Raw genomic sequence first — 27,097 nt, 5'->3', positions numbered from 1 at the left:
TGAGTTTGAGTAAACTCCGGGATTTGGTGATGGACAGAGGAGACTGGTGTGCTGCAGTCCATGGGGTTGCAAAGAGTCGGACACAACTGAGCGACTGAACTGAACAGGTAGTTAGCAATGTTGTGATAGTTTCAGGAGGACAGCAAAGGGTCTCAGCCATACATATACATATGTCCATTCTCCCCCAAACTCCCCTCCCATTCAGGCTACCATGTAACATGGTTCTCTGTGCTGTACAGTAGGTCCTTCTTGCTTATCCTTTTTAAATATAGCAGTGTGTACATTTCCATCCCAAACTCCCCGACTATCTCTTTTCCCCATTCTTCCCCCCTGGCAACCATAAGTTTGTTCCCTAAGTCTGTGAGTCTGTTTTTGTTTTGTAAATAAGTTCATTGTATCATTTCTTTTTAGATTCTAAATATAAGGGATGTCATGTGATATTTCTCTTTCTCTGAGTTCCTTCACTCAGCATGACAATCTCTAGGTCCATCATGGAGACATTTCAGGACACTTAGCCCTGTCTCCTCTAAAAGTAGTTCTGGGTCTGCATCCCTCTAATGTCCTTTCTGATTGACCTTCATTTAATTCTGGGAAAGCATTAGTGTGTACTGCTCCTTCTAAAGCAGCTGTTGGCTGCACTGTCATGCTACCCTCTGCTTTTGGCTTCTGTCCTTTATATTGGGGTTAATATTGCCAGTGCTGAATGACTTGTCATGCCGTAAAGTCTTTTGTGACCTAAGTGAGCAGAACTTTTCCTTGATCATCAGTCTCTTTGTCAATGAGTCATCCATCTTTTTTTCAGTTATCATTTTATTCTGTTTTGAGTGTGAATTGCAATAGATAAGGACAGTTTCAGAGACAGTCATAGTGTATTCCATATATAAAAGAATGAAAACCTGATTCAATCATGAACAATGTTCTCCTTCCAGATTAGGCTATCATAGGAACATGACCCTAAGTTTCAATGACACCTAAATTTAAGATTTTTTAAGGGCAGTCAGTACCTTTTAGTCTTATAAAGAGCATAGTAAGCCTCAGCTTTCTAGCTCTGTAGCTGCAAACTTTCTGTTACTCACATTCACCTGTCTCTTCTTTTCTGCATCTTCAGGGGATGAGTTATCTTCTCTTCAAGGCCAACTCATCCACCTGTGATGTTGACCCCAATTCTACCTACCCCTTTCTGGAGGTATTTTGTTCCATCATATATCCCTTCTTTCTCCTGTGGCTTATACCTCTGTTTTCTTTTACATTACCTTCCTTTTATAACATTGGTATCTCCCTAAAAAAACACCTTATCTTGAGTTCTGCCTCCTTTCAGCTGCCATCCAAAGAGCAGGGTATAACCTCACTTTCGTTTCACTCACTTTTGTTCCACTTTGCCCAAAGAAGTTTCACTCTACTTGGCCCAAAGAAGATTGCCTTGCAGTCTCACCACTCTGTCTGGTGGGGAGTTAGTTACCCTAGTCTGGTGTATGGCTGGTCAGAAGGAGAGAGGGAGGGAGGGAAACTTTTAAATTCTGCTCCTGCCTTCCCCCACATTGCCTTGAGATGTCCAGTGCCTTCCCTCTCGTCATTGGGATTGGTAGCAGTAGGTCAGGTGGCCGAGATTTATGGTATTATCAGGACAGGGGCTCAGCTGTACTTCAGTGAGAGCTTAATGAAAACAGGAAAGAGCTGAGCCACCCCCACTCATCCCTTCACGCTTCTGCATCCCAACCCTCTAGCCTGGTGAAGTAAAGCTAAGGAGACTTTTAACCAAGTGCTGTTGCTTTAAATCTAACAAATCAATGGTGAATCCCTATCCATAGGAGGTACCTGATGGATTACTATGAAAAGGGAATCTATCAGTATTGGTTCTGTGTTGCCTGAGACTCTCTACTCCAAAGACTAAGATTCTCCCCTTTCAAAGTCCCTGCAAAGGGCACAGGCCCACCCATCACCCCATTCTCTGTACTTCCAAATGATCTTGAGCTCTCAACCCAAAATTACTAGACCCCTAAGGAGCGCAGCTCTTAGTAAAGACAATAAGAAAGTATTATCTGGAACTGGTGAGGAAGAATTTAAACTGAGCATAATATTCTCAAAGCAATACAGGAAGATGCTTAGCAATATGATGCAGTGACTAGCAGTAGTGAAAAACTGAGTGGAAATACTGGGTATGAAATAATATGGTTGTAAGAAAAACAGGATATAGGATGAATACAGCTGAAAAACTTGCAGTGACCCAGGCGATTAGAAGGAGGGCAGCAAGGAAGGAGAAATAAGCAGACAATACAAAAGAAAAATATGTGTTATAAAGAATAGAAATTGAGTAAGATAGACTTCTATCTGACTACTTAGGAAAAAATGCAGCCAAATACAGTATGAAAACAAAAATGAGCTAGAGACACATGACAGAGAAAATGCTCGAAAAGTATTGTGAACAAATACAAAAATTGAAAGTCAGAAATTGATACATTTCTCAAAAAAGCTGTATATTGGTAAAATCAGCCCAAGAAACAAAGTTTAAATGGCCATAAGTTTTAAAGAAAATGAAGCAGTTGTCAAATATCTCCCATCCCCAAATCCCTAAGAACAGTTGTTTGGGGAGGTAAATTCTACCAAACTTTTAAGGAACAAATAATTCCTATCCAAAATAAGTTCAATAAAATGGGAAATGAGGGAAGTTCACTTCATATAACAAGCATAATCTTGATTCCCAAGCCTGATAATGACAGTAGAGCAAGAGAGAATTATTATAGGTCCTTTTTGTTATAAGCATATATATAAAATGCCTAGATATATTAGCTCACGAATCCAACAGTATATTTGGAAAATAACATATCATGATCAGTGAGATTTGTTTCAAATATATGAGTGATTCAATATCAAAAACTAAAAAGCTTAAAGATCATATGACCTCAATAGATATTTTTAAAACGGTGAAACAGTTCAACACTTAGGCATTAAAAAGATTAGACCATTAGCTTAGAAAGAGTTCCATAGCTTTGTAAAATTCATATAGAAAAATACCTACAGTGGATATTTAATGAGGAAAATTTAAAGTCATTCTCCAGGATTATGAATAAGATGAATACATACATTATCATTTTTCATAATACTGAGTCTCAGACTCTACCTAAGAGGGATGAAAAAAAAGTGAATCAAAAGAATAGAAAGAGAGGAGATAAAACTACCATTGTTTGCAATGATCATCTTCCCTAGAATATTCTACAGGATCTAAATAGAACCTATTATATACTAGAATTCATCAAGGTTGTAAAGTCAGCGTGTTAAAATCAATTGCCTTTCTCTATACCCGTGATCCTCAAACTTTATAATTTGGGACCTATTATACTCTTAAAATTAATGTAAAACAAATATATAAAACAAACAAATGTTTAAAATGTTGTTTAAAAATAACATAATCCCATTACTTGTTAACATAAAATATTCTTATGAAAAGAAAAAATGTCCAAAACGAACAAAAAACTATGTCGTGAGAAGTGTAACAGTGTTTTACCTCTTTGTACAGCTCTTTTAATTTCTTCCCTAATTGAAAACGTCTAGATTCTTATACATACTTCTGCATTCAGTCTATTGCAAAGTGTTATTTTTGGTTAAGACAGGAAAAAAAATCTGTGTTCAAACTTACTGTAGTTGAAAAGTGTCAGTAAACTTTTCATATGAGTTTTCTTCTCAGCAAGTGGAAGTTTATTATAGGTTAATTGAAATGTGGAATCTGAAAGCAAATCAGTAAACTCTTCATGATGTTTCATTAAGTTCCATTGATTTATCATATATTTTAATACATCTTTTAACACCAAGTATTGGTCATTTGAAAAATATGCAGTGACTTGTGATCTTTTTATTATTAACAAATATTATGTAATACTGAAAAAATCACCCTTGTCACTATCACCCCTGACTCATCAAAAAAGCTTTGAAGTGTTGGGAAGCTATCAAGCTCATGACAAATATGTTTTCTGAAATTCTGCCCTTACTTGAAAGCTTCCATTTTATCACTGGCAACAAATACTATCTGTTATTTCCTGAAAGTGACAGGTTTACTTCATTTTTCAGAAAACGTCTGCCAGATTTCCAAGTCTGAATAACCATACTTTGTCAGTAGTTCTCAACTAAAAATGGTTCTCTGTGAAAGAATAAAATGTAGTTAGCTCAGCCTTGGACTGAAACAGTCCAAACACTTTTCCCTGAGATAGTCACTGTGCTTCAGTATACAAAAGCACTTGACACAAATTCATTTTGTCACAGATGATATTTTTTTAAATGTATACTCAAGGGTATAAATTCAATAAAATTAATCATTTTTACTCTTCCATCAGACATTCCTATGTAAAACCAGCATTTTTTTTGAGTACATGGTGATAAAGGATACATGAGAAGTATAATTTAGCACCTTAAGCCTTGATTCATGGTGAGGTGACAACAGTTTTTGCACCATTAGTGTAAATGTCAACAGAATTTAAAGGCAAAACATCTTATTATGAAAGTAATTTTGACTATGCAGGCCCCCCAAAAGGTGTTGGGGATCCACAGTGGTTCACGGACCACACTCAGAAATACTACTTTGCACCATCATTCTACTACGTAGATAGATGGATAGATAAGGTACCTTTCACAGTAACCACCAAACTCTAAGGTATCCAGCCCGACTATACAGAACTTTTAGACTTCTATAAAGAAAACTTTGAAATTTAAATAAAGGTCACAGCGAGTAATCTAAATAGATATAGAGACAGTTCATGTCCTTAAGAGAGATGCTGCTACTGCTAAGTGGCTTCAGTCGTGTCCGACTCTGTGCGACCCCATAGACGGTAGCCTACCAGGCTCCCCCATCCCTGGGATTCTCCAGGCAAGAACACTGGGGTGGGTTGCCATTTCCTTCTCCAATGCATGAAAGTGAAAAGTGAAAGTGAAGTCGCTCAGTCGTGTCCAACTCCTAGCGACCCCATGGACTGCAGCCTTCCAGGCTCCTCCATCCATGGGATTTGCCAGGCAAGAGTACTGGAGTGGGGTGCCATTGAGATGACCTAATAATATATAAACTCTCCCCCCAAGTTAATCTATAATTTCACGGTAATGTCCATCAGAATTCCAGGATTTTAGGGAAAACTGATAAAAATTACTTCAAAATTTTAAATAAAAGAATAAAGGGTACAGGAAAACTGTATTAACTTAAGGTAAAAGCAAAACAGTGTAGACACTTGCCTTGCCACATACTGAGACAATTTATAAAACAATCCCCAAAACCCAGGATCAACCAGATACTCAGAACAGGAATGTAGAGACAGAGGCGTGGATAAATGGGAGATTGATGTGCTTCTTCCAGAATACAGTGGGATCACAAATCACTTTGGAAGGATAGGCTGTTCCAGGGATGTTAAAAAGACAACAGCAGCAGCTAAATGGATTAAGAGAAACTGAATCTGTCTCTCAGAAAACACATGGTCTCCAGACAGATTTAAGACATCAGAGTATTACAGAAAACATCTACTACTGTAAATGCTTCTTTTTATTGTTAACTATCATCAAACAACATTTTTATCTTTTCACTTCCTCAGTTTTCCAAATTTCCGATTTAGTAACTTCATTTTTCTCTGCACAATTGTTAACCAACCATTTATAATTGAAAAAAAATTATTCACACACTCTGGAAAGCTACTTTGAGCGCTCCATGAACCATATTGACTCTCAACATTTCAAAGGAAGATTTGTAAAATAATATGAGGTAAATGCCCAAGATAAGGCATCGAGAATACTTAATTAAATATACCCCAGATACCTCAGAATCTGGAAAAGTTACAGCCTTCCAAAAGCTTCTCTTGGGTGAATATTTGCCTTCTGTAAAAATTCTTAGTGAGAACGTAAGCACCTGCTGAGGAAACAGACCGTTTATGTAATGTCTCCTTCAGAGCGTTCCTCCCTGAGAACTATTCCCTTGGCCGTGCTCCGTAACACTCTGAACAGCTCTTGCTAGAATCTCATCTCCTTCCTCTGAAGATGCATGGAAATCTCATTACAAGTGTTCAACACCTGTTACCTAAAAGGTCTCAGAAAGGATGTCATGTATTCAGCTCCCTTGACAGTGTGCCATGTATTTTTTTGTGTTTTTTTAATTTTTGTGTAGAATGTGGCTCACAGATAAATGTAGTCTTGAAATAACTAGCTTTCCCGAGCAATTCTGTGGAATTTATCATTCTCTAAATCCAGGTTTTGAAACCAACTGATTGACAACCCTCTTATTTATTTACTAACACATGTGTCAACAGGCAAACCAAGTGACAGGCAGCAGTGTGGCTCCTGTAGCACCTTGTTAATCCGAGTAGTTTAGATGTATTAAAAAGTCTTTTCACTTGGACAAAACCAGAGTAATGCAAACTGACAGATTTCACCTCTTTATTTCTCAACAGAGTGTGTAAGTGCTCAAAGCCTTAGACCAGATAACTAGTTTGGGAAATTAGGGAGATATCTTGTCGCCCATAGCAAAGTGGCCATATGGCTTCAAGCACTCAATGTAAAAGACCTAATCAAAGAATTTGTATTGCTGGATTTTTTTTTTTCAAAAGGGAAACCTGTAAAATATCCCTAAGACATCAGTGTACACACACACGTTCATGGTGGCAGGCAGACCCAGGAGGTTACAAGCAACCGTAGACGTACTCAGGAGGTCACCAAGCCCAGCCCTACTGTCTTCAGTTGGTCTGTATACTTGCCCAACTAGACAAATACATTATCACCACTAATGCATGGACTAGCTGCCCTAACAGATCTTGATTATGTGTCAAAGGAAACAAAGACATGTATACATACAGACAGACATCAAAATCTTTTGACTAGGGACTTCCTTGGTGGTCCAATGGTTAAGACCACCTTCCAAAGTAGGGTTGGGTGTGCAGGTTCAGTCCCTAAATAAGGAGCTAAGATTTCACATGGCTTGTGGCCAGAAACCCAAAACATAAAGCACAGCAATATTGTAACACATTCAATAAAGACTTTTTTTTAAATGGTGAACATCAAAACAAAAAATATCTTAAAGATCTTTTGACTGCTTTCTTAGCATCCAAGGCTATAAATCTTCAATTGTGGTTGCTGTGTCTAGAAAACTTCTCATTTCTTCTTCAGCTTATCTTCCAGCTGGCAAGCCTCTGCAATGCCTTTCTCCTCGACCGTTGCTCATTGCTGAGCAAACCATCTTCACCCCCATTGCCTCACTGGATCCTGCTTACCTCACCCACATTGTTCACAGGCAGACTTTCTCCTAAAAAATGGAGAGAAGAGTATAGCGCCAGGAGAAGGATGAGTATGGAGGTGTGAAGTTACTCCCTTTATGTCGGAATGTAATGAATGACCATGGGAAGGCTATTTGTTTTAGGTAAATATCCTCTGATTACCTTTATTCTTGGAACTTCCCTGGTAGCGCAGATGGTAAAGAATCTGCCTTCAATGCAGGAGACCCAGGTTCAATCCCTGGGTCGGGAAGAGCCCCTGGAGAAGGAAAGGCTACCCACTCCAATATTCTGGCCTGGAGGATTCCATGGACAGAGGAGCCTGGTGGGATACAGTCCATGGGGTCTCAGAGTTTGACCTAACTGAGTGACTTAACACTTTCACTTTCACTTTCAATCAGAAGACTGAAAGGACTAGGCATGAAATTTAAGATGCTATAGGCCTTAATTATATGATAATTTAGTATTGGTGTGACAGTTACTATAATTGAGATTATTCTGATGGTTTTCCGTTTCTGAATCTGAGTTATATTGAGGAGAAATGAATATGGTATATATGTGTGTGTGCTTACTTTCTCAGTCATATACAACTCTTTGTGACCCTTTAGACTGTAGCCCACATGGCTTCTCTGTCCATGGGATTTTTCCAGGCAAGAATACTGGAGTGGACTGACATTTTCCTCCTCCAGGGGATCTTCCCAACCCAGGGATCAAATCCACATCTCCTTGTCTCCTGCATTGCAGGTGGATTCTTTACCTGGTGAGCCATCAGGGAAGGGAAGTCCATGGTGTGTGGGTATGTGTGTGTGTGTACATATACATATACATATGTGTATACATACACGTGTGTGTGTGTGTGTGTGTGTGCGTGCGTGCGTGAAGAGCAATAAAACCAGGGAAGGGACCATTTCCCAGTTTCAGCTGCTGAATGTATTGATACGTGTGTGCGTATAAGATACAGATAGATTTCATGCCTGAAGACTTGTCTTTAGAAAAGCACCTGTTGTACAGTTGTTAGCTGTCAGAACTGCCAATGGAAAAAAATTCTGCTGTCATTAGAATCCTGCCACATAGTTCTAGTGAGAGCTAACCAGGCGAAAGTAAATATGCACCCAAGAAAATTTTCTTCTCTTTCCAGCCATCATAGGCTCTGCAGTCAGCACACTGCAGATTTTCATTTCGGTTGAGATCTTCTGGTTTCACAGATTTGAAGAAAGCCAGAGTCTCAATAGCTAAAAGGACTAAATTAAACTTGAATAAAACTCAAATCAGGTTATCTGTTTCTCCATGCCCCCTTTTTTTTTTGTGTTTTTTTTTTGGCCACTTTGCAGCTTGTGGGATCTCAGTTCCTGGCCCAGGGATGGAATCGGGGCCACAGCAAATCCATTTTTAAGGAAATGGTTGGCTATAGAGCACAGGAGAATTGACACTGGACCATAGACAGTGGCAGCCAAATTGAAACCCCAAAACCAGTAGGCCACCAGGCAACTCCCCTGTTTCTCCACTCTTAAAAGTCACATATTAGAAGCCTGGGATAAATGTTAAATAATACTCAACTGGTTGTGTATGGATCTTAATAGTCCTGTATCTGTAATTCCATAACAATCATTCCTCACTTTACGATCTTAAGAGAAGGGACTTCCCTGGCAGTGGCTAAGACTCCACTCTTCCAGTGCAGGGAACCACGGTTCCATCCCTGGTCTGGGAACTACATCCCACAGGCAGCAACTCAGAGTTCACATGTCCCAGCTAAAGATCCTGCATGCTGCAACCAAGATCAAAGACCCAGGGTGCCACAGCTAAGACCCAGAGCAGCCAAGTAAATAAATAATAAATAAGATAAAAATTTTTTGAAAAAAGATCTTCAGAGGAGACAGTACCTCCATATTCCTCCTCAAGAAAGTTTCACCGAGTGTCACTGACATTTACGTCCAAATATATCTGACTTTTTCTGACCTGTCACTCATAAATCACTGGCTGTGGCTTATAGAGGTTGCTCAATGGGATCCAACTTGGCTGCCATTGTCTATGGTCCAGTGTCAATTCTCCTGTGCTCTATAGCCAACCATTTCCTTAAAAATGGATTTACTGATGCGAAAGACAATCCAGGTAAAGTATTTAATATATCTGTGACCACAGGACAATTGTTTGAAAGCACTATATCATTAGCATGGTTAATTCCAAGGAGGTATTAACTGCAACTGTTACTTTAAATGACAGGGTCATTAAACAGGTTGGTCCCAACGGGAGTCTTGGAGTTAGGAAGCCACAGACCTATTGTTTTCAAACATCTGTGGCATTGGTATTCTCAGGGATTGTAAATGGCTATAGGGAGGCATTCCAGACTACTTTTGTTCACCTAAGGATTGTCCAAAAATATATCTCATCCTATCTGGAATAACATTACAGAAAGGGATAGTGTGTTCTGATTCTATGGAATAAAGTCGCTTTTTTTCTAAAATGAAATTTATGTAACCATGTAGCTTAACTGCAGGTAAAGGAAGAAATAATTTGAAGTTTCAACAGGTCATCTTTGTTTTTCATAAACGCTAATAGTTGTCAAAGTGCATTCCCCAGACCAGCACCTCCTGGGACCTGTGAATTGTTTGACCCCCACAAGAGAGCTACTGAATCTAAAACTCTGGGGGTGGTGTCATCAATCTGTGTTTCAACAAGCCCTCCAGGTGATTCTGGTGCATGATGAAGTTGTGAATCATAGACCTATACTGAAGACATACAATTCATTGATTAGAGCTATGTTTTATGTCTAGCACTCAGGGTGTGTGCGTACATGCTCAGTAGCTAGGTCTTGTCTGACTTGTTGTGGCCCCCATGGATGGTAGCCCACCAGGCCCCTCTGTCCATGGAATTCTCTAGGCAAGAATACTGGAGTGTAGTCTTTTGCTCCTCCAGGGGATCGTCCAGGGACTGAACTCGTATCTCCTATATTGGCAGGCAGGTCCTTTACTCCTGAGCCACCAGGGAAGCCCGTCCGGAACTCATAGAACCATAATAGGTTGCAGTGAGAGAGTTCAAGAGAGAGTCGGTAATAAGCCATCCTTTTACAGCAGTTAACAGTGCCAAGTTTTGGGGAGCCATATCCTAAGCAGATATAGATCAGGTTGGGGGTGTGGGATTCAGATCTGGGCAACACCTCTCCCCTAGATTCTAGGATGGTCTTTTTAGCCAGCAGGTTATATTCTCTTCCATCTAGGGGACTAAGTTGAGAGCATTTCCCCCAAAATCATCTCATCTAGTCATAAGCTCTAAAGTGGCAGACAGGTGGGAGGAGGAGTGGTTATTTTGTTTAATGGGAAAGTACTTGCTCTCCTGCCCTCCTTCCCTCTTGAGATATAAAGGCCTATGAGTATTGAGGTCTGACCAGGGGTAGGACCCCCTAAGGACCTAGTTGTACTAGACTCTGGCACTGTATTTCTTACCAGGTTGCCGTGCCTGGAGCTAGAGGGTAGGCCAGAAAATCTCAATAAAATTTACATTTTCCAATTGTGTTCTCCATCTGAATCACACGAACAGGGAGAACATTGACCCCAGACAAGAAGTAAGATTCAAATTAAGACAGGCAGGGGAGCCAGGAGAAATTCCCTGAGCCAGGTGGGCTGGCCTAAAGGGTGTATGAATGGAAAAAGGCATTTAACATAGAGGTGGTAGCTCGGATGGAGCAATTTCTGATCTCTCTAATTGATATAAAGCATGTATGTGTACATAGCAGTGGGCAGCGTATGTCCATAATATGATACTGCCCTGTATTTTTATAAGAAGATGAGGAGGATGACAGGAAGCGTCACCATCTTTTGGGCTGGCCAATAGATGGCCAAGAAGTTCATTCAGATTTTTCCATAAAATGTTATGGAAACCCATATGAACTTTTTGGCCAACCCGATACTTTGGTGGAGGAGGGGCACAGGGAAATAGAGGGATCCATTCCGCCTTTTCTCAGTGGGGTCTGTGGGTAGATAAGTTTTTCTGATCAGCAGTCCTCAGGGAAGGTGCCAACAGTTCTTGCTACTGAATGACCTGTGGGGTTTCAGGTAGAAGAACTCAGTTGTTGTACCCTTGGACGAGCCTCCTTGTTTAGCTGAACCTCACAAGGCACAGGCTCCCTGTCTGGGACTCCACAATGTCCCATGTAGGCGTCCATGTTGCCCATCTCCTTACTTGGAACAAGCTGTACCCCTTCCTTTAACGCCTTTCTCTAGATGACGATCATTTCTCCATTTCCTCCCCTTCTTTCCTCTTTCTTTCTTTCTTTATTTTTCCTTTTCTCCCCAGGACCTGCAGTTCTCCCCAGCATCTCTTCTTCAGGTGTACAAGTTCCTCTCCTCAGTTACCTCCTGAATGTCAGCGCTTTCTCCTCATTCATCTGATTTCTGTCCTTTAGAGGGAAGGAGAAACAACAGGGGAGTGAGTGAGTTCTTTTTCTTCAGATGGGAGGAGGGGAAAGATGGGCAGTTTCAGCCTGCAGCTAACTTTCTCTGATCTGAAGTTTCTGAACTCAAACACACACCCACCAAGAGGATAATTTGATTCTGTAGAACTCCATGTATTATACACAAGCAGTTAAAAGCCACCTTTTTGTTACATCTTTGATCCTATTTCTTTCCTATTTCTTTCTACATAGTGAGTACATTTAATTCACTCTCTGTCAGAGCTTTTTTTGTAGAACTTCCTCTTATTGACCAAAAAGGGATGGGATGCAGCTCTGTCCTCGTCTACCTTATAAGCTGATTAGGAAAAGAGATACATAAATTCATTAAAGGCAGAAGTTCTGTTCGTCATTCTATCCCCTCAGTTATTAATACAATATCTTACATACAGTGTTTGCTTGTTGAATCAAATTCAGGGCCACAAAATCTGGGGATGGTGAAGAACCAGCAAGAAATCTTAGCACATATATAGGAACTATTGTTGGTGCACTCCAGCTAGTTGTCATGATCTAGAGGCAAAGGAGAAAGACAAGGCAGTACTGTGATGAGATTATCACCGTAGCCCTCAATCCAACACCATCTTGAGTTCTATTTCTTCTTTAGCTGCAAGTCAGTCTGTTAAAAGTTAAGGTCAAATACATTTCAAATCTCTGTATATCTTATATGGAGAAAAATGGACCAAATGATCTTTAGACTAGTCTTCTCCCCATGTCCCCTTACAAACTTCACCCTGAGCATCAGTGTGTATACACAAGGGACTTTTACAGGCAGTGGCAGGGAGGGAGGCAGCCAAGGAAAGGAGGCTGAGAATGTGCACCCTATTTGAAGCAGGGGAGCAGAGTTAAAGCATACTAATGCACAGTGGTCAAGCTGTCTTTTTAAAGGACATGCTCAATTGTGTCTGAGTCTTGCAACCCTTTGGACTGTAGTCCACCGGGCTCCTTGTGCATTGGATTTTCCAGGCAAAAATATTGGCGTGGGTTGCCGTTTCCTCCTCTAGGGGATCTTCTTGAGCCAGAGATAGAACCTGTGTCTCCTGCATTGGCAGCAGCTGCTTTCCCAGTGGGCTACCTGGGAAGCCCCTCTTAAATGTACAGAAGTGAAGTCGCTCAGTCGTATCCGACTCTTTGAGACCCCATGGACTGTAGCCTACCAGGCTCCTCCTTCCATGGGATTACATAATTAAAGGGCTTCCTTGGTGACTCAGGAGTAAAGAATCTGACTGCTGATGCAGGAGACATGGGTTCAATCCCTGGCTCAGGAAGATCCCCTGGAGAAGGAAATGGCAATCTACTCCAGTTTTCTTGCCTGGGAAATCCTGTGGACAGAGGAGCCTGGTGGACTACAGTCCATGGGGTCGCAATAGAGTCAGACACGACTCAGTGACTAAACAACAACATATAATTAAAAGGAATTGCTTTGAGGAGCCAAGAAGTGTTATCATAGAAAAGTAAACATGTTCCAGAATGAAAAACCATCTTAGCCAAGAGCAATGCTTTGAAATTCATCAAGAAATCTTGCTACTTTAGCTATTATTTTTAATATCACTGTTTGAAATGTATTACAACTATCAGCAACTTGATGTTGAAGCTTGAAGAATATTGAGGCATCTATAATGCTATAGAAATGTTACAAAAAGAGGGAAGTGGGCATTTTAAGGGTGATTTCTCAAATATTCACAGCATTCAGAATTTTAATGGTGCTGTTGATAACCTTGTTATCTAATAGACTTCTGACTACAAAATGCATTAAACTTCTTGGCAGTAGTCAAATGAGTGGCAGCCAGAGATGGCATACATAGTGTGCTTGATAAAAATGCTATTTATTTAAAGTGTTAGAGTGCCCATTATGTTCAAGTATGAAGTTTTGAGACTCTCAGTAAATTTAAGTTAGAAGAAAATGTTTCAGACTGTTTTTAAGTTTCAGTAGAACACAAGGTACTCTGAGTTTTTCCTGAAGAGAATGTCAAATGTAAAAGCTAGTTTTGACATATGCACATGTAATAAGTTTTCAGGTAGCTTCCTTGGTTCTTTTCCATTATTGCCTACTGTGGCTAAGAATATGGTGACTTTATAAGCTCAAACTTTCAGCTATTTCAGAAGTTTATATTAAATAAAAGTGGATAAGTTTATATTAAATAAACTTCTGAGTTTATTTAGAAGTTTATATTGAATAAATATAGTTTATTTATATTGAATAAACTGCATTTATTTATATATATATTTATATATTTTCAGTATGTATATGTGTATGTTAATCCTATTCAGAGAACTGAGTGGAAAAGAATTCAAGTTATTGTATTACTACTGTTTTAACCTCTCTAAGACTCTTTTCCCTAATCTGGAAATGGGGGTCCTGATTCCCTGACTGGCAGAGTGGTTTTAGGGGTTCAGTAAATAATGTTCTAAAGTATATAGGAGAAATAAATTCCCCTTCTGTGATCAAAACAATTACATTTTGTTGCCTTTCCCTTTCCTCATGAAGTTGAAATAATATAACCCAATATAGGTAAAGCCCCAAATCAATAGGAAGCATAGACTCTCTTAGATGGAAGCAATCTTAGAAAGTATATGGTTCAGTGCTTCTTGTCATTTGTGTGGCTCATGGACTACTTTGAGAATCTGAGAGTCACGACTCTTCACTACCAAAAAAAAATGCCTCTCTGCACAAAAATTAGCATATAACTTTAAGGGGTTCAAGGATTCCCTCAAACCTAAGGTTCAGTTCAGTTCAGTTACTCAGTCGTGTCCGACTCTTTGCGACCCCATGAATCACAGCACGCCAGGCCTCCCTGTCCATCACCAACTCCCGGAGTTCACTCAGACTCACGTCCATCGAGTCAATGATGCCATCCAGCCATCTCATCCTCTGGCGTCCCCTTCTCCTCCTGCCCCCAATCTCTCCCAGCATCAGAGTCTTTTCCAATGAGTCAACTCTTTGCATGAGGTGGCCAAAGTACTGGAGCTTCAGCTTTAGCATCATTCCTTCCAAAGAAATCCCAGGGCTGATCTTCAGAATGGACTGGTTGGATCTCCTTGCAGTCCAAGGGACTCTCAAGAGTCTTCTCCAACACCACAGTTCAAAAGCATCAATTCTTCAGCGCTCAGCCTTCTTCACAGTCCAACTCTCACATCCATACATGATTACTGGAAAAACCATGGCCTTGACTAGATGGACCTTAGTTGGCAAAGTAATGTCTCTGCTTTTGAATATGCTATCTAGGTTGGTCATAACTTGTCTTCCAGGGAGTAAGCGTCTTTTAATTTCATGGCTGCAGTCACCATCTGCAGTGATTTTGGAGCCCAAAAAGATAAAGTCTGACACTGTTTCCCCATCTGTTTCCCATGAAGTGATGGGACCGGATGCCATGATCTTCCTTGTCTGAATGTTGAGCTTTAAGCCAACTTTTTCACTCTCCTCTTTCACTTTCATCAAGAGGCTTTTTAGTTCCTCTTCACTTTCTGCCATAAGGGTGGTGTCATCTGCATATCTGAGGTTATTGATGTTTCTCCCGGCAATCTTGATTGCAGCTTGTGTTTCTTCCAGTCCAGCGTTTCTCATGATGTACTCTGCATAGAAGTTAAATAAGCAGGGTGACAATATACAGCCTTGACATACTCCTTTTCCTATTTGGAACCAGTCTGTTGTTCCCTGTGCAATTCTAACTGTTGCTTCCTGACCTGCATACAGATTTCTCAAGAGGCAGGTCAGGTGGTCTGGTGTTCCCATCTCTCTCAGAATTTTCCACAGTTTATTGTGATCCACACAGTCAAAGGGTTAGGAATCCTCAATTTCATGTGACACCCTCAGTCTAAAGATGGAAAAATTAAGGAATATAAGTGATATGCTCTTGAGAATTAAAAATTATTTTGAAAACTCTTCCCCCCAAAATCTCTAATTTAAGAACACAGCTTTCGTTGATTTTTGAGCAGTGTCCTCAGACCACAGCTCATTTTATTGGTGGACTTCCTGTCTCGTCAGCCTTTAGTGTGTGAGTGACTAAAAGCTATTTGCAATTGCACACAAAGTGAAATGAAATAATTTGGGTATTGATTCTGTTTTTAACATGCACATTCCCCAAAATTTTACTAATGCATTCTCGTGAACATGCATTAAGTACCCATCATGGTCTAAAGTCTATTCAAGAGAATGAGAGCCCAAGATCTTGAGACCCATTTTCTCACTGATCTGAGTGTAGTCTAATAACAGGCTCGTGAGCCTCTAATAGGAGAGCTCAGAGAGAGGAGTAAGTTACTCGGCCTTAAAACTTTGAGGATGTCCCACACTTAAGGTAACATTCAAGTTATGACTTGAATGATGAGTAGTTTTCTGCTCGAAGCATCCAAATGACCTAACTCCTTGTGGATGCAAAATTTAATGCAATGCACAACTTTCCTTTCAGTTTAGAATAATTTGCTTACTTTGTATGTACATGGTAACTACTCCCAATATATGTGGGGTGACCTACAAAGCCCTGTTTGGCAGTTTCATCAACCACACGGTTTGCAGACCTCAGGGTCACTGTCCTCTCTGGCTTGAAATTTCCAGTCACAAATGCTTGCAAATCCTCTCCTCAAAGTGTCCCTCTGCCTTCCTCTTTCTTTTCTGTTCCCATTACCATCTTCCAATCATTCTCCATACACGAGACAGGCCCCTACCAGTCCTTCCTTGTTCTGCACAGTCACAAATTCATTTTCCCCAAATTAACTTATTCTAAAGCCCAGAGAAGAAACATTCGTTCCAAGTTACCTATAGCATAGAGTTGTGTGATGTGTGTGTGTGTGTGGTCAGTCATGTCTGACTCTTTTGTGACCCCATGGACTGTAGCCCACCAGGCTCCTCTGTCTGTGCGATTTCCCAGGCATGAATATTAGAGTGCCTTGCCATTGCTCCTCCAGGGGATCTTCCTGACCAAGGGATCGAACCCATGTCTCCTGCATTGCAGGTAGATTCTTTACCACTGCACCACCTGGGAAGCCCCATAGGATATAGTTACTAAGTCTGTTTCTTTTCTTACTTAAAGCCTGGATGATCCAATCTCAGGCTCCTCAGCCATCATAACCCAGCTCACTTCTGCTCCATCCAGGCATGTGCAAGGCAGAGATGGTAAGAGCTCATGCTAAGTTATGTCTCACCTTTACCATGTATTCACTGTTTCATCTCATCTCTCCACGCTTGTTTCTTCATCTATGACTTATATGAATAAATAGCAAAATGGCTTAAAGTTGTTAGGAAAACTAGTGTGATGACACATGAGAAGTGCCTGGTGCTGCCCCTGACACATCCTTGGTTCTCAATAAATGGTAACATTTGTAGCCAGCTGCATCCTGGCCTTCCTCTGAAATGCACCACATCTCTGTCATTTCTAGAAATGCTTCTTTTGCTTACCAAGGTCATTGGTTTCTCCTTTAGGACTTGCCTCAGTTTCTCATTATCTTCCCACTGATTCCCCCACATGCACCTGCTCTCAGCTGTCTCTCACATCCCCATCATCACCTCTGTTGGCTTGACACTGTTTCCAAAATTCTTACGTTTCCTCACCATCACAGCTAGAACTCTTCCCAAGTAGAGTAGACTGCTGTGCAAAGTCATGAGCCTCCTTGACTTCACCTTTATGTGAGGACGTTGAAGTGATCATGAAACAGAGGGAAGATTGGATAATGGATGCCTGAGGATCCTAGCAGGCGTGATTTTTGGAGTCTGAGCTGTTTAAAAGCAAGGACATGTCATATTTCCTCCCACTTCCCACAGCCGAGATCCTTGTAGGCACACTCCACTCTGCGGTGTTTGGCTCACTATTTTCGTGAAGAATCAACCTACTTTTTTGATCCCTGTCAAGAGGGCCAGTGGCTTTCATCCTGCAGGGGAATTTAGGAGGATGTGTACCAGGGTTGGAGGATGGGAACCCCCACATGCATCACACTGTAACCTATAGTGAGTGTATAATAAATGTTTAATGAACAAGCACCAACCACAAGCTGTGTTTCATTGCATCATTGTATGTCACTTGGGGACACATTAAGAGCAAATGAAAATCTCCTCCACATTTAAGGCTGAGGTTGTAGGGAGATGCTGAGGGACTAGATTATTACCCCCCCCCCCCAAAAAAAGACTCCTTAGGTTCCTCAGAAAAAGCTCTTTATCTGAATATTTTCCTTTTCTTCCCTAAAATCTCTATATATGGGCAAAGAGAGAGTCCAGAAATCTAAGACAATGTTTATCTTTAATATCCTTATTGAAAGCTCTATTTTGAAACAACCTCATTACACAGGGCACCTCTAATTTTTGCCAGTTCATTTTCTGTCTGAAATCAACTGCTTTGCCTTCTGTGTTGCTGAATTCCAGGTAGCTGCACTTAATCTCTTTGTGGCCTAGCCTTTTCATACTAGTTTGCTGTAATAGGAAAGAACCTTCAGCTTTAAAGAGCAGCTCCCCACCCTTCCCCAGTTGAAAGGGAGGAAATCAGTTAATTGCAGCCTGTCAGAGTTGTTTTAGGTGACTTTGTACTTCTTCAGTTTAAGATCAACGTGAACCTTAGACATTTCAGGCTGGAAATTTAAATAGCAGCAAAAAAGCCTGGGTTTCGCTAATGCCAGGAATGACTCATCTGGTGAGAATGGTATTGTATTGATAATACAATACCGAGAGAAGGAAAAGACTGTGGTATCTGCTTTTCTTTGTATCTCTGACCTTGAGGAGAATTATAACTTGTTTGTTGCAGAAGTTGAGCATCTCATATGCTGATGCACCTGTTAGTTCTAATATGTTAAATGGCAACGCACTTGCCGTTTCCTGTGATTGCTTTGTGGGTGAAGTATTTTCTGCAATCTGGTGAACTGATTTTTTTGTTTGTTTTGTTTTAAAGAATGTATTCATTTGTATTTCTTGTCTCTCTTATTTCTCAAATATATGCTTTCTCATTCTGTTTCAACACCCTGGTCTCATCATTACCTCTTTTAGAATCTGCTTGGCTTTTTGTTTTCAAGGTAACATGATTATGATTTGGTTTTAATATAGAGACCATGAACCAGGCGACTCCCGCGAGGAAGCTGGAAGAGGTTCTTCACCTAGCAGAGCTCTGCATTGAAGTCTTACAGCAGAATGAAGAGCATCATGCAGAGGTGATGACTTGTTTTAACTCTCACATAAAGCCACGCATAATGCTTTGCGATAGTGGGAAGGGCACTGAAGATGTGGCCCGTCCATAGCCTTTGATACACACCTGGCCATTTATCTGTAGTAAACTGAGTATGTGCGCTTTTCCTGGAAATATAACTCCTATATGTTACAAAGGAATTGTGTATGTCTATAATTTAGTATCTGTACCTGACAACTGTCTTTCTGTGCGGAACACGGAAGAGCTTATGAGATCTGCCAAAGGTGTACAACTAGCAAGAAGCAAAGCTGGGACATGACCCCCATCTAATGATGCGAGATCACTCACCAGCTTTCCTCCCTGTATCCTGATGACTTTAGTTTGGAAATGTAAGTGAGTCGATGCGCACAAGGAGAAGTAGTCGTAAACGATAACAAAATCACACAGAAGACATTCATAACTGCCTCATTGGTAACTCTAGTGTTTCACTTTTACCATCAAGCTTTTCTTTCGATTTTCACTAACCCTGCATTTTTAATAGTTTTTGAAAGTGCTGGTTCTAATTATGTATTGACATTCAGTAGAGATATAAAATAGTATTTCATCAGGCAAGCTGCTTATTATGAGATTTAAAAGTGTCATTCTTTCTAATAGCCATGAGTTTATTTTTTTGTAAAAATGGGAGTTTTCTGACTTTGAATTAGGTAGAGAAAATGTATAAAATTAAGTAAATATAGTAAATTTCAGTGCCCTAGCAATCCTTTTGGAGAAGGCAATGGCACCCCACTCCAGTACTCTTGCCTGGAAAATCCCATGGACGGAGGAGCCTGGTAGGCTGTAGTCCATGGGGTCACTAAGAGTCGGACACGACTGAGCGCCTTCACTTTCACTTTTCACTTTCATGCATTGGAGAAGGAAATGGCAACCCACTCCAGTATTCTTGCCTGGAGAATCCCAGGGACGGGGGAGCCTGGTGAGCTGCCATCTATGGGGTCGCACAGAGTTGGACACAACTGAAGTGACTTAGCAGCAGCAGCAGCAATCCTTTTATTCTTGAGAAAGTATGTGAAATGAGCAAGAAGGGAAAAGAACAGATACAGAAGAATTTATAGAATATTTATATTTAATGAAACCTAGTCCTCAAAATATAAGAAACTATAGGAAGTACATTTTAAGCAAATTCTTAGAAAAGAATATTCATGAAGCCCTGCTATAGATAACTAAGATGTATTGTATCTGCTTATAAATATGATCATTCAAAACATCTGCTTTTAGCTCACACTATGGAATCTAGTTTTTACCTTGCATCTGTCATGTGTGAACTTGTTATGGATATTTTATTTTAAACTGAAGAAACAGCTGCTTCAATAATTTGAAATGAATTCCCAGGAGGAGCTTTTCTAGACTAGTACTACCGCTGTATTACAATGAAAATAATTATATGACAAAAATGTATATATGTGTTATCTTTGTCTTTTGTTAAAAGGCATTATCATCAGAGTATTAGACCTTTTTGAATTAAAAAAAAAATTCTGATTGGCTACCCAATTTCACCTAAACAGGTACATGTAATTTACATTTCACAAAAATTACATTTAATCTTCTTACACTAATAAGGAAAATAATAACTCTTCTGTCTTTTAAGTGTAAATAATGTTAAATACTTCCTGCAACCACTACATGCTTGTTAAAGTACAATATATCCAAACACAATTAAAATGTAAGTATTACTTATTTTCTAAGCTACAAAAATACAGTTGATTTTATTGAACAGATATAATCAAAACTTGTAAATATCACTGAGCTAGATGTCAAAATACAGAAGTATTATAATGACCTCTTTTTAAAATGCTTTATGACACTATGGCATGTCTTCATTCCACAATGCTTCCAAATTCTTGGGATTCCTCAGGGAAGAGAGGTGAGTAGAATCATTTTCATCATTTTTCTAGCATGGAATAACTCTTTTATGTGAAGATAAGATAGAACCCACTCTGGTTATAGTTTTAAAGCCACCTAAATCCCTCTCCTTAGAATTAGCCATTCCCTTCTCCAGGGGATCAATCGAACCCAGATCTCCTAAATTGCAGGTAGGTTCTTTACCAGCTGAGCCACTAGGGAAGCCCAAGAATACTGGAGTGGGTACTCTGTCCCTTTTCCAGCAGATCTTTCTGACCCAGGAATTGAACCTGGGTCTCCTGCCTTGCAGGCAGATTCTTTACCAGCTGAGTGACCAGGGAAGCTGAAATTAAAGACTGTATGTATTTAAATGGACCAATCTTGGTTGTACTGTTTCCATGAATGTATCTTATTACCAACTGCCTGCATAATTACTGCTGGCCATCAAAGTAAAGGCCAGCTTTACCTAAAGGATTTTGTCATTTGGGGTTTGATTGTATCATTTACTGTCCCCCCCCCCACCCTGCCCCCACCATTTTCAACCAAGAGATCCAGGCTTTTCTCTATTGGGGGGAGGGGTGAATTAGTCTGATTCCAAATTCATTTCCAGAGTGGATGGATGGATGGCACTGTACAGTAATGTTGATTTTGCTGGTTGTCCAGGCTAGACTGTCTTCACTGCACGAAAGAGAACCCAGCCCAGCTCCCTAGGTGGAGGTTAACACATCTGTCTGAGACACCTTCAAGTGGCCGTGTGTCAGCGCCTCTCTTTTTCCCTCCTCCTTCCCTCCTCAGGGCTGGTTCACTTCACAGGGCCAAGAGGTTGTTTCTGTCCTTCAGCAGTTTCCCAGTTGAGCAGGTTTCACGTCCTTCAGATCTTTCACAATAACTTGCTTCTAAGACAGTCCTCCCTTCTCTCTGAGGGCCTCTCAACCTCTCCCCTCAGGCTTTTCTTCCGAATTTCTGTGTTTTCTCTTGAGAAAGATAGTTTAAGCTCCTTTCCAGAAAATCTTTAAAAGCCATCTTTCACATTCCTGGGACAAGACTGTGTCTGACCAGAAATTTAGACAAACTGATTTGACCACTGTCCATCTAAGGCCTCTCACTCTGACAAAGGCGGCAAGTTTCAGATGCCTTCTGGAAAGCCTTGGGCTCTCACCCCAACACACGCCTCCACACACATGCACCACGTTCCTGGTGAGAAAACTTGCCAGAGGTACACAGTCAGGCCAACTCCAGACTCTACACTTTCCAGGGAGCCACGTTGTTATTTCTTAATTTCAGTAGAGTGGCTGGCATGGGCATCTTGTCTTAGTTCTGCTGGCAGGTTTGACTCTCAGCATCACAGCAGGGATGTAAGTGCAGACAGAAAGATGACGCTGCAAGCCTGAGATGTCCCTTTAATCCTGTCAGACTCTTCCTCTCCTGGTGGATCCTGGGACTTGGCTATGGGGATGGAGGGTCAGGAATATCCCCCAGGGAAGAGGCAGAGAGAGAGACACCGTGATGGATATGAGCACAGCTCAGGTTATTACTCTGTGACTTATTGTTGCGCCAGAATCTTAATTGAAGGTCCCTAAAATATTTTAAATATGATATCATCTGCCATATTGGTGACACTGTAGGCCAGGCGAATGTCAGGCAGTAATTTGGTGTTTGCCACTTGGCTCACTGTGAATGGTGGATGTGTCCTGCTCTCCAGCTGACTGGGTCCCAGGCTGTTCCAGCAGCAGAGGAGTGCAGGGAGAGGAGTTCAGTGCGGACACGCATACTTGTGATTATGGTCATTCACGTAAACATCAGTGTCTGAACCAGATTATGTGTCTGGATGTGAGTGAGTGAGTGAAAATCGCTCAGGCATGTCTGACTCTTTGCAACCCCATGAACTATAGCCTGCCAGGCTCTTCTGTCCATGGCATTCTCCAAGCAAGAATACTGGAGTGGGTAGCCATTCCCTTCTCAAGGGGATCGTCCCAACCTAGGGCTTGAACCTCGGTCTCCTGCATTGCAGGCGGATTCTTTACTGTCTAAGCCACCAGGGAAGCCCATGTATCTGGATAGATTCTAACAAAAAGAGAAAGGTTGTTTGATTTTTTAAAATGTTTCCCATTATTTTTGTTTATTCCTTATCCTTATTGTTGTTCAGTCACTAAATCCTGTCCAACTCTGTGACTTCATGAACTGCAGTACACGAGGCTTCCCTGTCCTTCACTATCTCCTAGAGTTTGCTTAAACTCATGTCCATTGAGTTGGTGGTGCCATCCAACCATCTCATCCTCTGTGGCCCCCTTCTCCTCTCACCTTCAGTCTTTCCCAGCATCAGGGTCTTTTCCAATGAGTTGGCTGTTCACATCAGGTAGCCAAAGTATTCGAGCTTCAGCTTTAGAATTGGTCTTTTCAGTGACTTATTCATAAACAAGATCTGTTTACTACCCACTACTAAGTAATTGCAGTCATCTCAACACTTGAGTTCATCTTAGTTACACAGCATTTATATCTGGATAGCCAGTGAGATAAATCGACCTTTCATTTTTAGGATGGGTGTAGGTTTAGGGTTAGATTAGCCTGTGGTACAACAGATGTTCCTCTCTTTGGAAGAAGATGACCAGCAAGTGACTTTCATATGGCTGAACTTTAGAGGAAGAATTCCACCTGCAGCAGGACTCTCAGACAAAACTGCACGGTCACAAATACCCTACCGAAAATGTTTCTTAGTCACTAACTTACAAACAGAATAATAAGAGTAGCACTTTACCTTGACATACCTTTTGAAGTATTTTCAGCTTCTCATTTCACTTGATTATTTCAATATTTATATTCATCTAGGAACCCAATTAGAGAGATATGTTCATGAATTGAGTTGCAGAAAACTGATTCCTTTGACATAAGTTTAGGTGTCACCCTGAAGGTTCAAATCCATTCTACTGGCTCCTCAAGGGAGCTTCAATATTTCTAGAATATGGCCTCTCAGCATCATGTTACTGTACGTGTATGTTGGGGGGGTGTAATGATACTCTAGACACTGAACTGTGTCCAGAGCTTTTAGGATCATCCACAAAATACAAAATTGCAAGCCGATCTTTTTGGGGTGTGGAGGAAGCATATAATATGTTCCAAAATCAGATGCGCTGTTTTTGCTCATTTATGCAGTCATCATTTTTTTATTGTTGTAAAATATGAAATGTTTAGTGCATTTTGAGGGTAAAAGTAATAATAAGACTAAGACCCCAAAGAAATATGAAAAGATATTTTTTAAAATAAGACTATAATAGATGTTCTGGCAAGAACATCCTCAGAGGACAAAAACATTGGTCTGATCTGCAGAACTAGATAGACAAACAGAAGAGCAGAAAGGCAGTGATATATATATATATATATATATATATATAGTTGATTAAGAAACTAGATAGACAGTTTCTAAATATGTAGTTGATTAAGAAACTAGAAAGACAGTCAGGCAGTGTGCTATATAGAGAGTTTATTAAGAAGAGGCCATATATGTAAGAGCTTGGTCTCTACCCTCCAGCTGACCTGAATTCAAATCATTGCTCTGTTACCAATTGTATGACTTTGGGCAAGTTCCTTAATCTTTCTGACTTTGCTAACCTGTAAAACCCCTGGGTTGGGAAGATCCCCTGGAGAAGGGCATGGCAACCCAGTCCAGTATTCTTGCCTAGAGAAACCCATGGACAGAGGAGCCTGGTGGACTACAGTCCATAGGGTGTAAAGAGTCAGACACAACTGAAGTGACCTAGCATGCAACCTGTAAAATAAGGATAATTGTACCATCTACCTGAAAGGATTAAGTAAAATAATGTGCAAAAAGTCTTTAGAACAGCACATAGAAACTATTCCACTCATGTTGGACATTACTATTCTTAAAACATCTAAAACTAACAGTGTAGGATTTGTGTGAATTTTGACTCATTTTTGTGTTGCTGATAATGATTCATTTTTTACTTTTGTACAGTAAGAGATTTTCATATCCCTTGACTTTTCCACACAACCCTGGAGGAGGTTAGGACAAGTATTGTTACTGCCAATATGCAGATGAGGAAATGGAAATCCATCCAGGAACTGATTTGCCCATGACCACTCAAGTCTCACCAAGTTCAAAAGCTCAGTACTCTTCCAGTTTTAGAGACAGTCTTGCTTGCCGCTGTTTCCAACTTCACTGAGTAAACAAACATGGCTTTCAGAGTATTGTCAGCCACAAATATCGTTCTCACCATACAAGATTTATTTATTGTTAGATTTTGATAGACATAGTATGGCTGAAGAACTGCAATCAAGTTTTGTTTTCAATTCAGTTCAGTCGCTTAGTCGTGTCCGACTCTTTGCGACCCCGTGAATCACAGCACGCCAGGCCTCCCTGTCCATCACCAACTCCCAGAGTTCACTCAGACGCACGTCCATCGAGTCAGTGATGCCATCCAGACATCTCATTCTCTGTCATCCCCTTTTCCTCCTGCCCTCAATCCCTCTCAGCATCAGAGTCTTCTCCAATGAATCAACTCTTCGCATGAGGTGGCCGAAGTACTGGAGTTTCAGCTTTAGCATCATTCCTTCCAAAGAAATCCCAGGGCTGATCTCCTTCAGAATGGACTGATTGGATCTCCTTGCAGTCCAAGGGACTCTCAAGAGTCTTCTCCAACACCACAGTTCAAAAGCACTTCCCTCTTAATTAAGTTAAACGTTGCTTTCTGCCCCTGCTATCTCATTTACACTAATTAGTGGCTTAGCTTTAGGGCCAAGACTTCTGATTGGTGCCCTACAGATGAATGCGTTTCTGAGAAGGGTTTTCCCCTCCCTGGTGGTGCCCCTCATGCTGAGGAGCCTCGGCCACCCCCAAGAAATGTGTAGGTAGGAAATTATACACCCTCTCTTCTTACTACCAACCCAGAGTGAGAGGACTGCCACCCAGAGGGGTGGCAAAAAGCAGAAGGGGACAGACAGGTGGTAGAACTGACCCTGTGTTCTCAAGGTAACAGCCTCCCTGCAACCCTTGTTTTTCATTTTCAAAGACAGTAGCTACTTAAAGCTTTCTCAGCTAATCATTAGAACAATCAGTATCCATCACAGATGGTCTTATGTTCAACAGGAATAACATTATCAGAAATACAGTTTGAAACATAAGATATATTCATCTGTAAAACATAATGAAAATTTCAAGTTGATAGCAAAGTCTTGCCAACCTGAAGCTGTTTTTTGTGCGTGTGTGTTTTGTTTTTAAGAAAATGATATTCCATTGTATTCCATTCTCTATCATGGCTCTGTCTTCCAAGTTAACTTTTTAAAGAGCTTTGGAAATTTTTCTGAGTCTTGAGACAGTCGTGACCGAACATGACTGTTATTTTCTTAATTTGAACCTTTCACAAAGCTATTGGTTGTGAACTGGAAGTGAGACTTTGAAAATGTTTCTCTTTGCAGTACTGCGTTTTTCCTAGCATTTCTATCATGATGTAGTCAGAGGGAAGAATCCAATTCTTCTTATCTGTGTCACTAACACAGCTCTAAAAGATAGAAGCCAAATATACAAACAATGAAATTGTGTCTGCTACTTTTTTTTGCATGTGTATTATTGTCATAAACTCATTCTAAGAGAAATTTAAATTTTAAAAATTCAAATATAATATTTTCAAAGAGCAATAGCTTGATGTACATAGAATATATGGCTTCCAACAGATTTTTACATTCATATATTTGTAACAGCAAAGTCAAATTTATATGCATGGAGTCAACCATGAGGATGTCGCTAACACTAGAGTCTGTTATTTGTACTGCACCACTGTTTTTCTTTACCTACTGTTTTCTTCAGTTTCCACCTACTAATATGTTACACAATAATATTTTTATAAATATATTGGACATTATTATTGTGGCAAAAGTTTATAAGAAAATACTCAATATGTCAATATCTTATAATCCACTTTTTTTGGTTTATGGTTTGGCTCTTTTTATTATAATTTATTTAATATAATAAATATATAACATAATTTATATTTATTATATAATAAATATTTGCATTTAATATAATACATTCAAATTTATTATAATTTGAATTTATATTGGAAGAAATTAATGGAGTTTTGCAACCACAAATCTCACATGTTCTTAGAAAGTTCTTCAAAATAAATATGGACTTCTCTGAGTATAGTACGATGAAACTTTTTCTAAGGTTATTTTTAATTGAATAACAAAAATATCTGTATCACACAAATGCATGTGATAGTTTTATAGTTACTTGGTTAAAAACTTATAGTGCTATCAAAAGCTACATTTAAAAAGGGGAGGGGGGAAGACCTGAGAGACATTTCACTAAAAACAGTATAAAGAGAGCCCTAAAACATATGAGAAGTGTTAAATTCATCTAAAATTAGAAAAATTCAGATTAAAACAAAACTGAGAAAAAGCGAGAAAAGCTCACA

At 40.1% G+C, this 27,097-nt stretch overlaps 1 protein-coding gene across 1 annotated transcript in view; it reads left to right on the top strand.

Annotated features, from left to right (window-relative positions):
* CADPS2 (calcium dependent secretion activator 2) overlaps window positions 1-27,097 on the top strand; it is a 562,792-nt gene that overhangs the window by 439,262 nt on the left and 96,433 nt on the right. Inside the window, exons 19-20 of the mRNA XM_052639068.1 lie at window positions 18,692-18,795; window positions 20,683-20,691. Coding sequence (XP_052495028.1) covers window positions 18,692-18,795; window positions 20,683-20,691 — 113 coding nt within the window. The remainder of the gene's footprint in view (window positions 1-18,691; window positions 18,796-20,682; window positions 20,692-27,097) is intronic.

The sequence above is a fragment of the Budorcas taxicolor genome, chromosome 4 (assembly GCF_023091745.1).
Source record: "Budorcas taxicolor isolate Tak-1 chromosome 4, Takin1.1, whole genome shotgun sequence".
NCBI lineage: Eukaryota > Metazoa > Chordata > Mammalia > Artiodactyla > Bovidae > Budorcas > Budorcas taxicolor.
The sequence above is the reverse complement of the archived record's forward strand: the minus strand, read 5'-3'. Positions and strand labels throughout refer to the sequence as shown.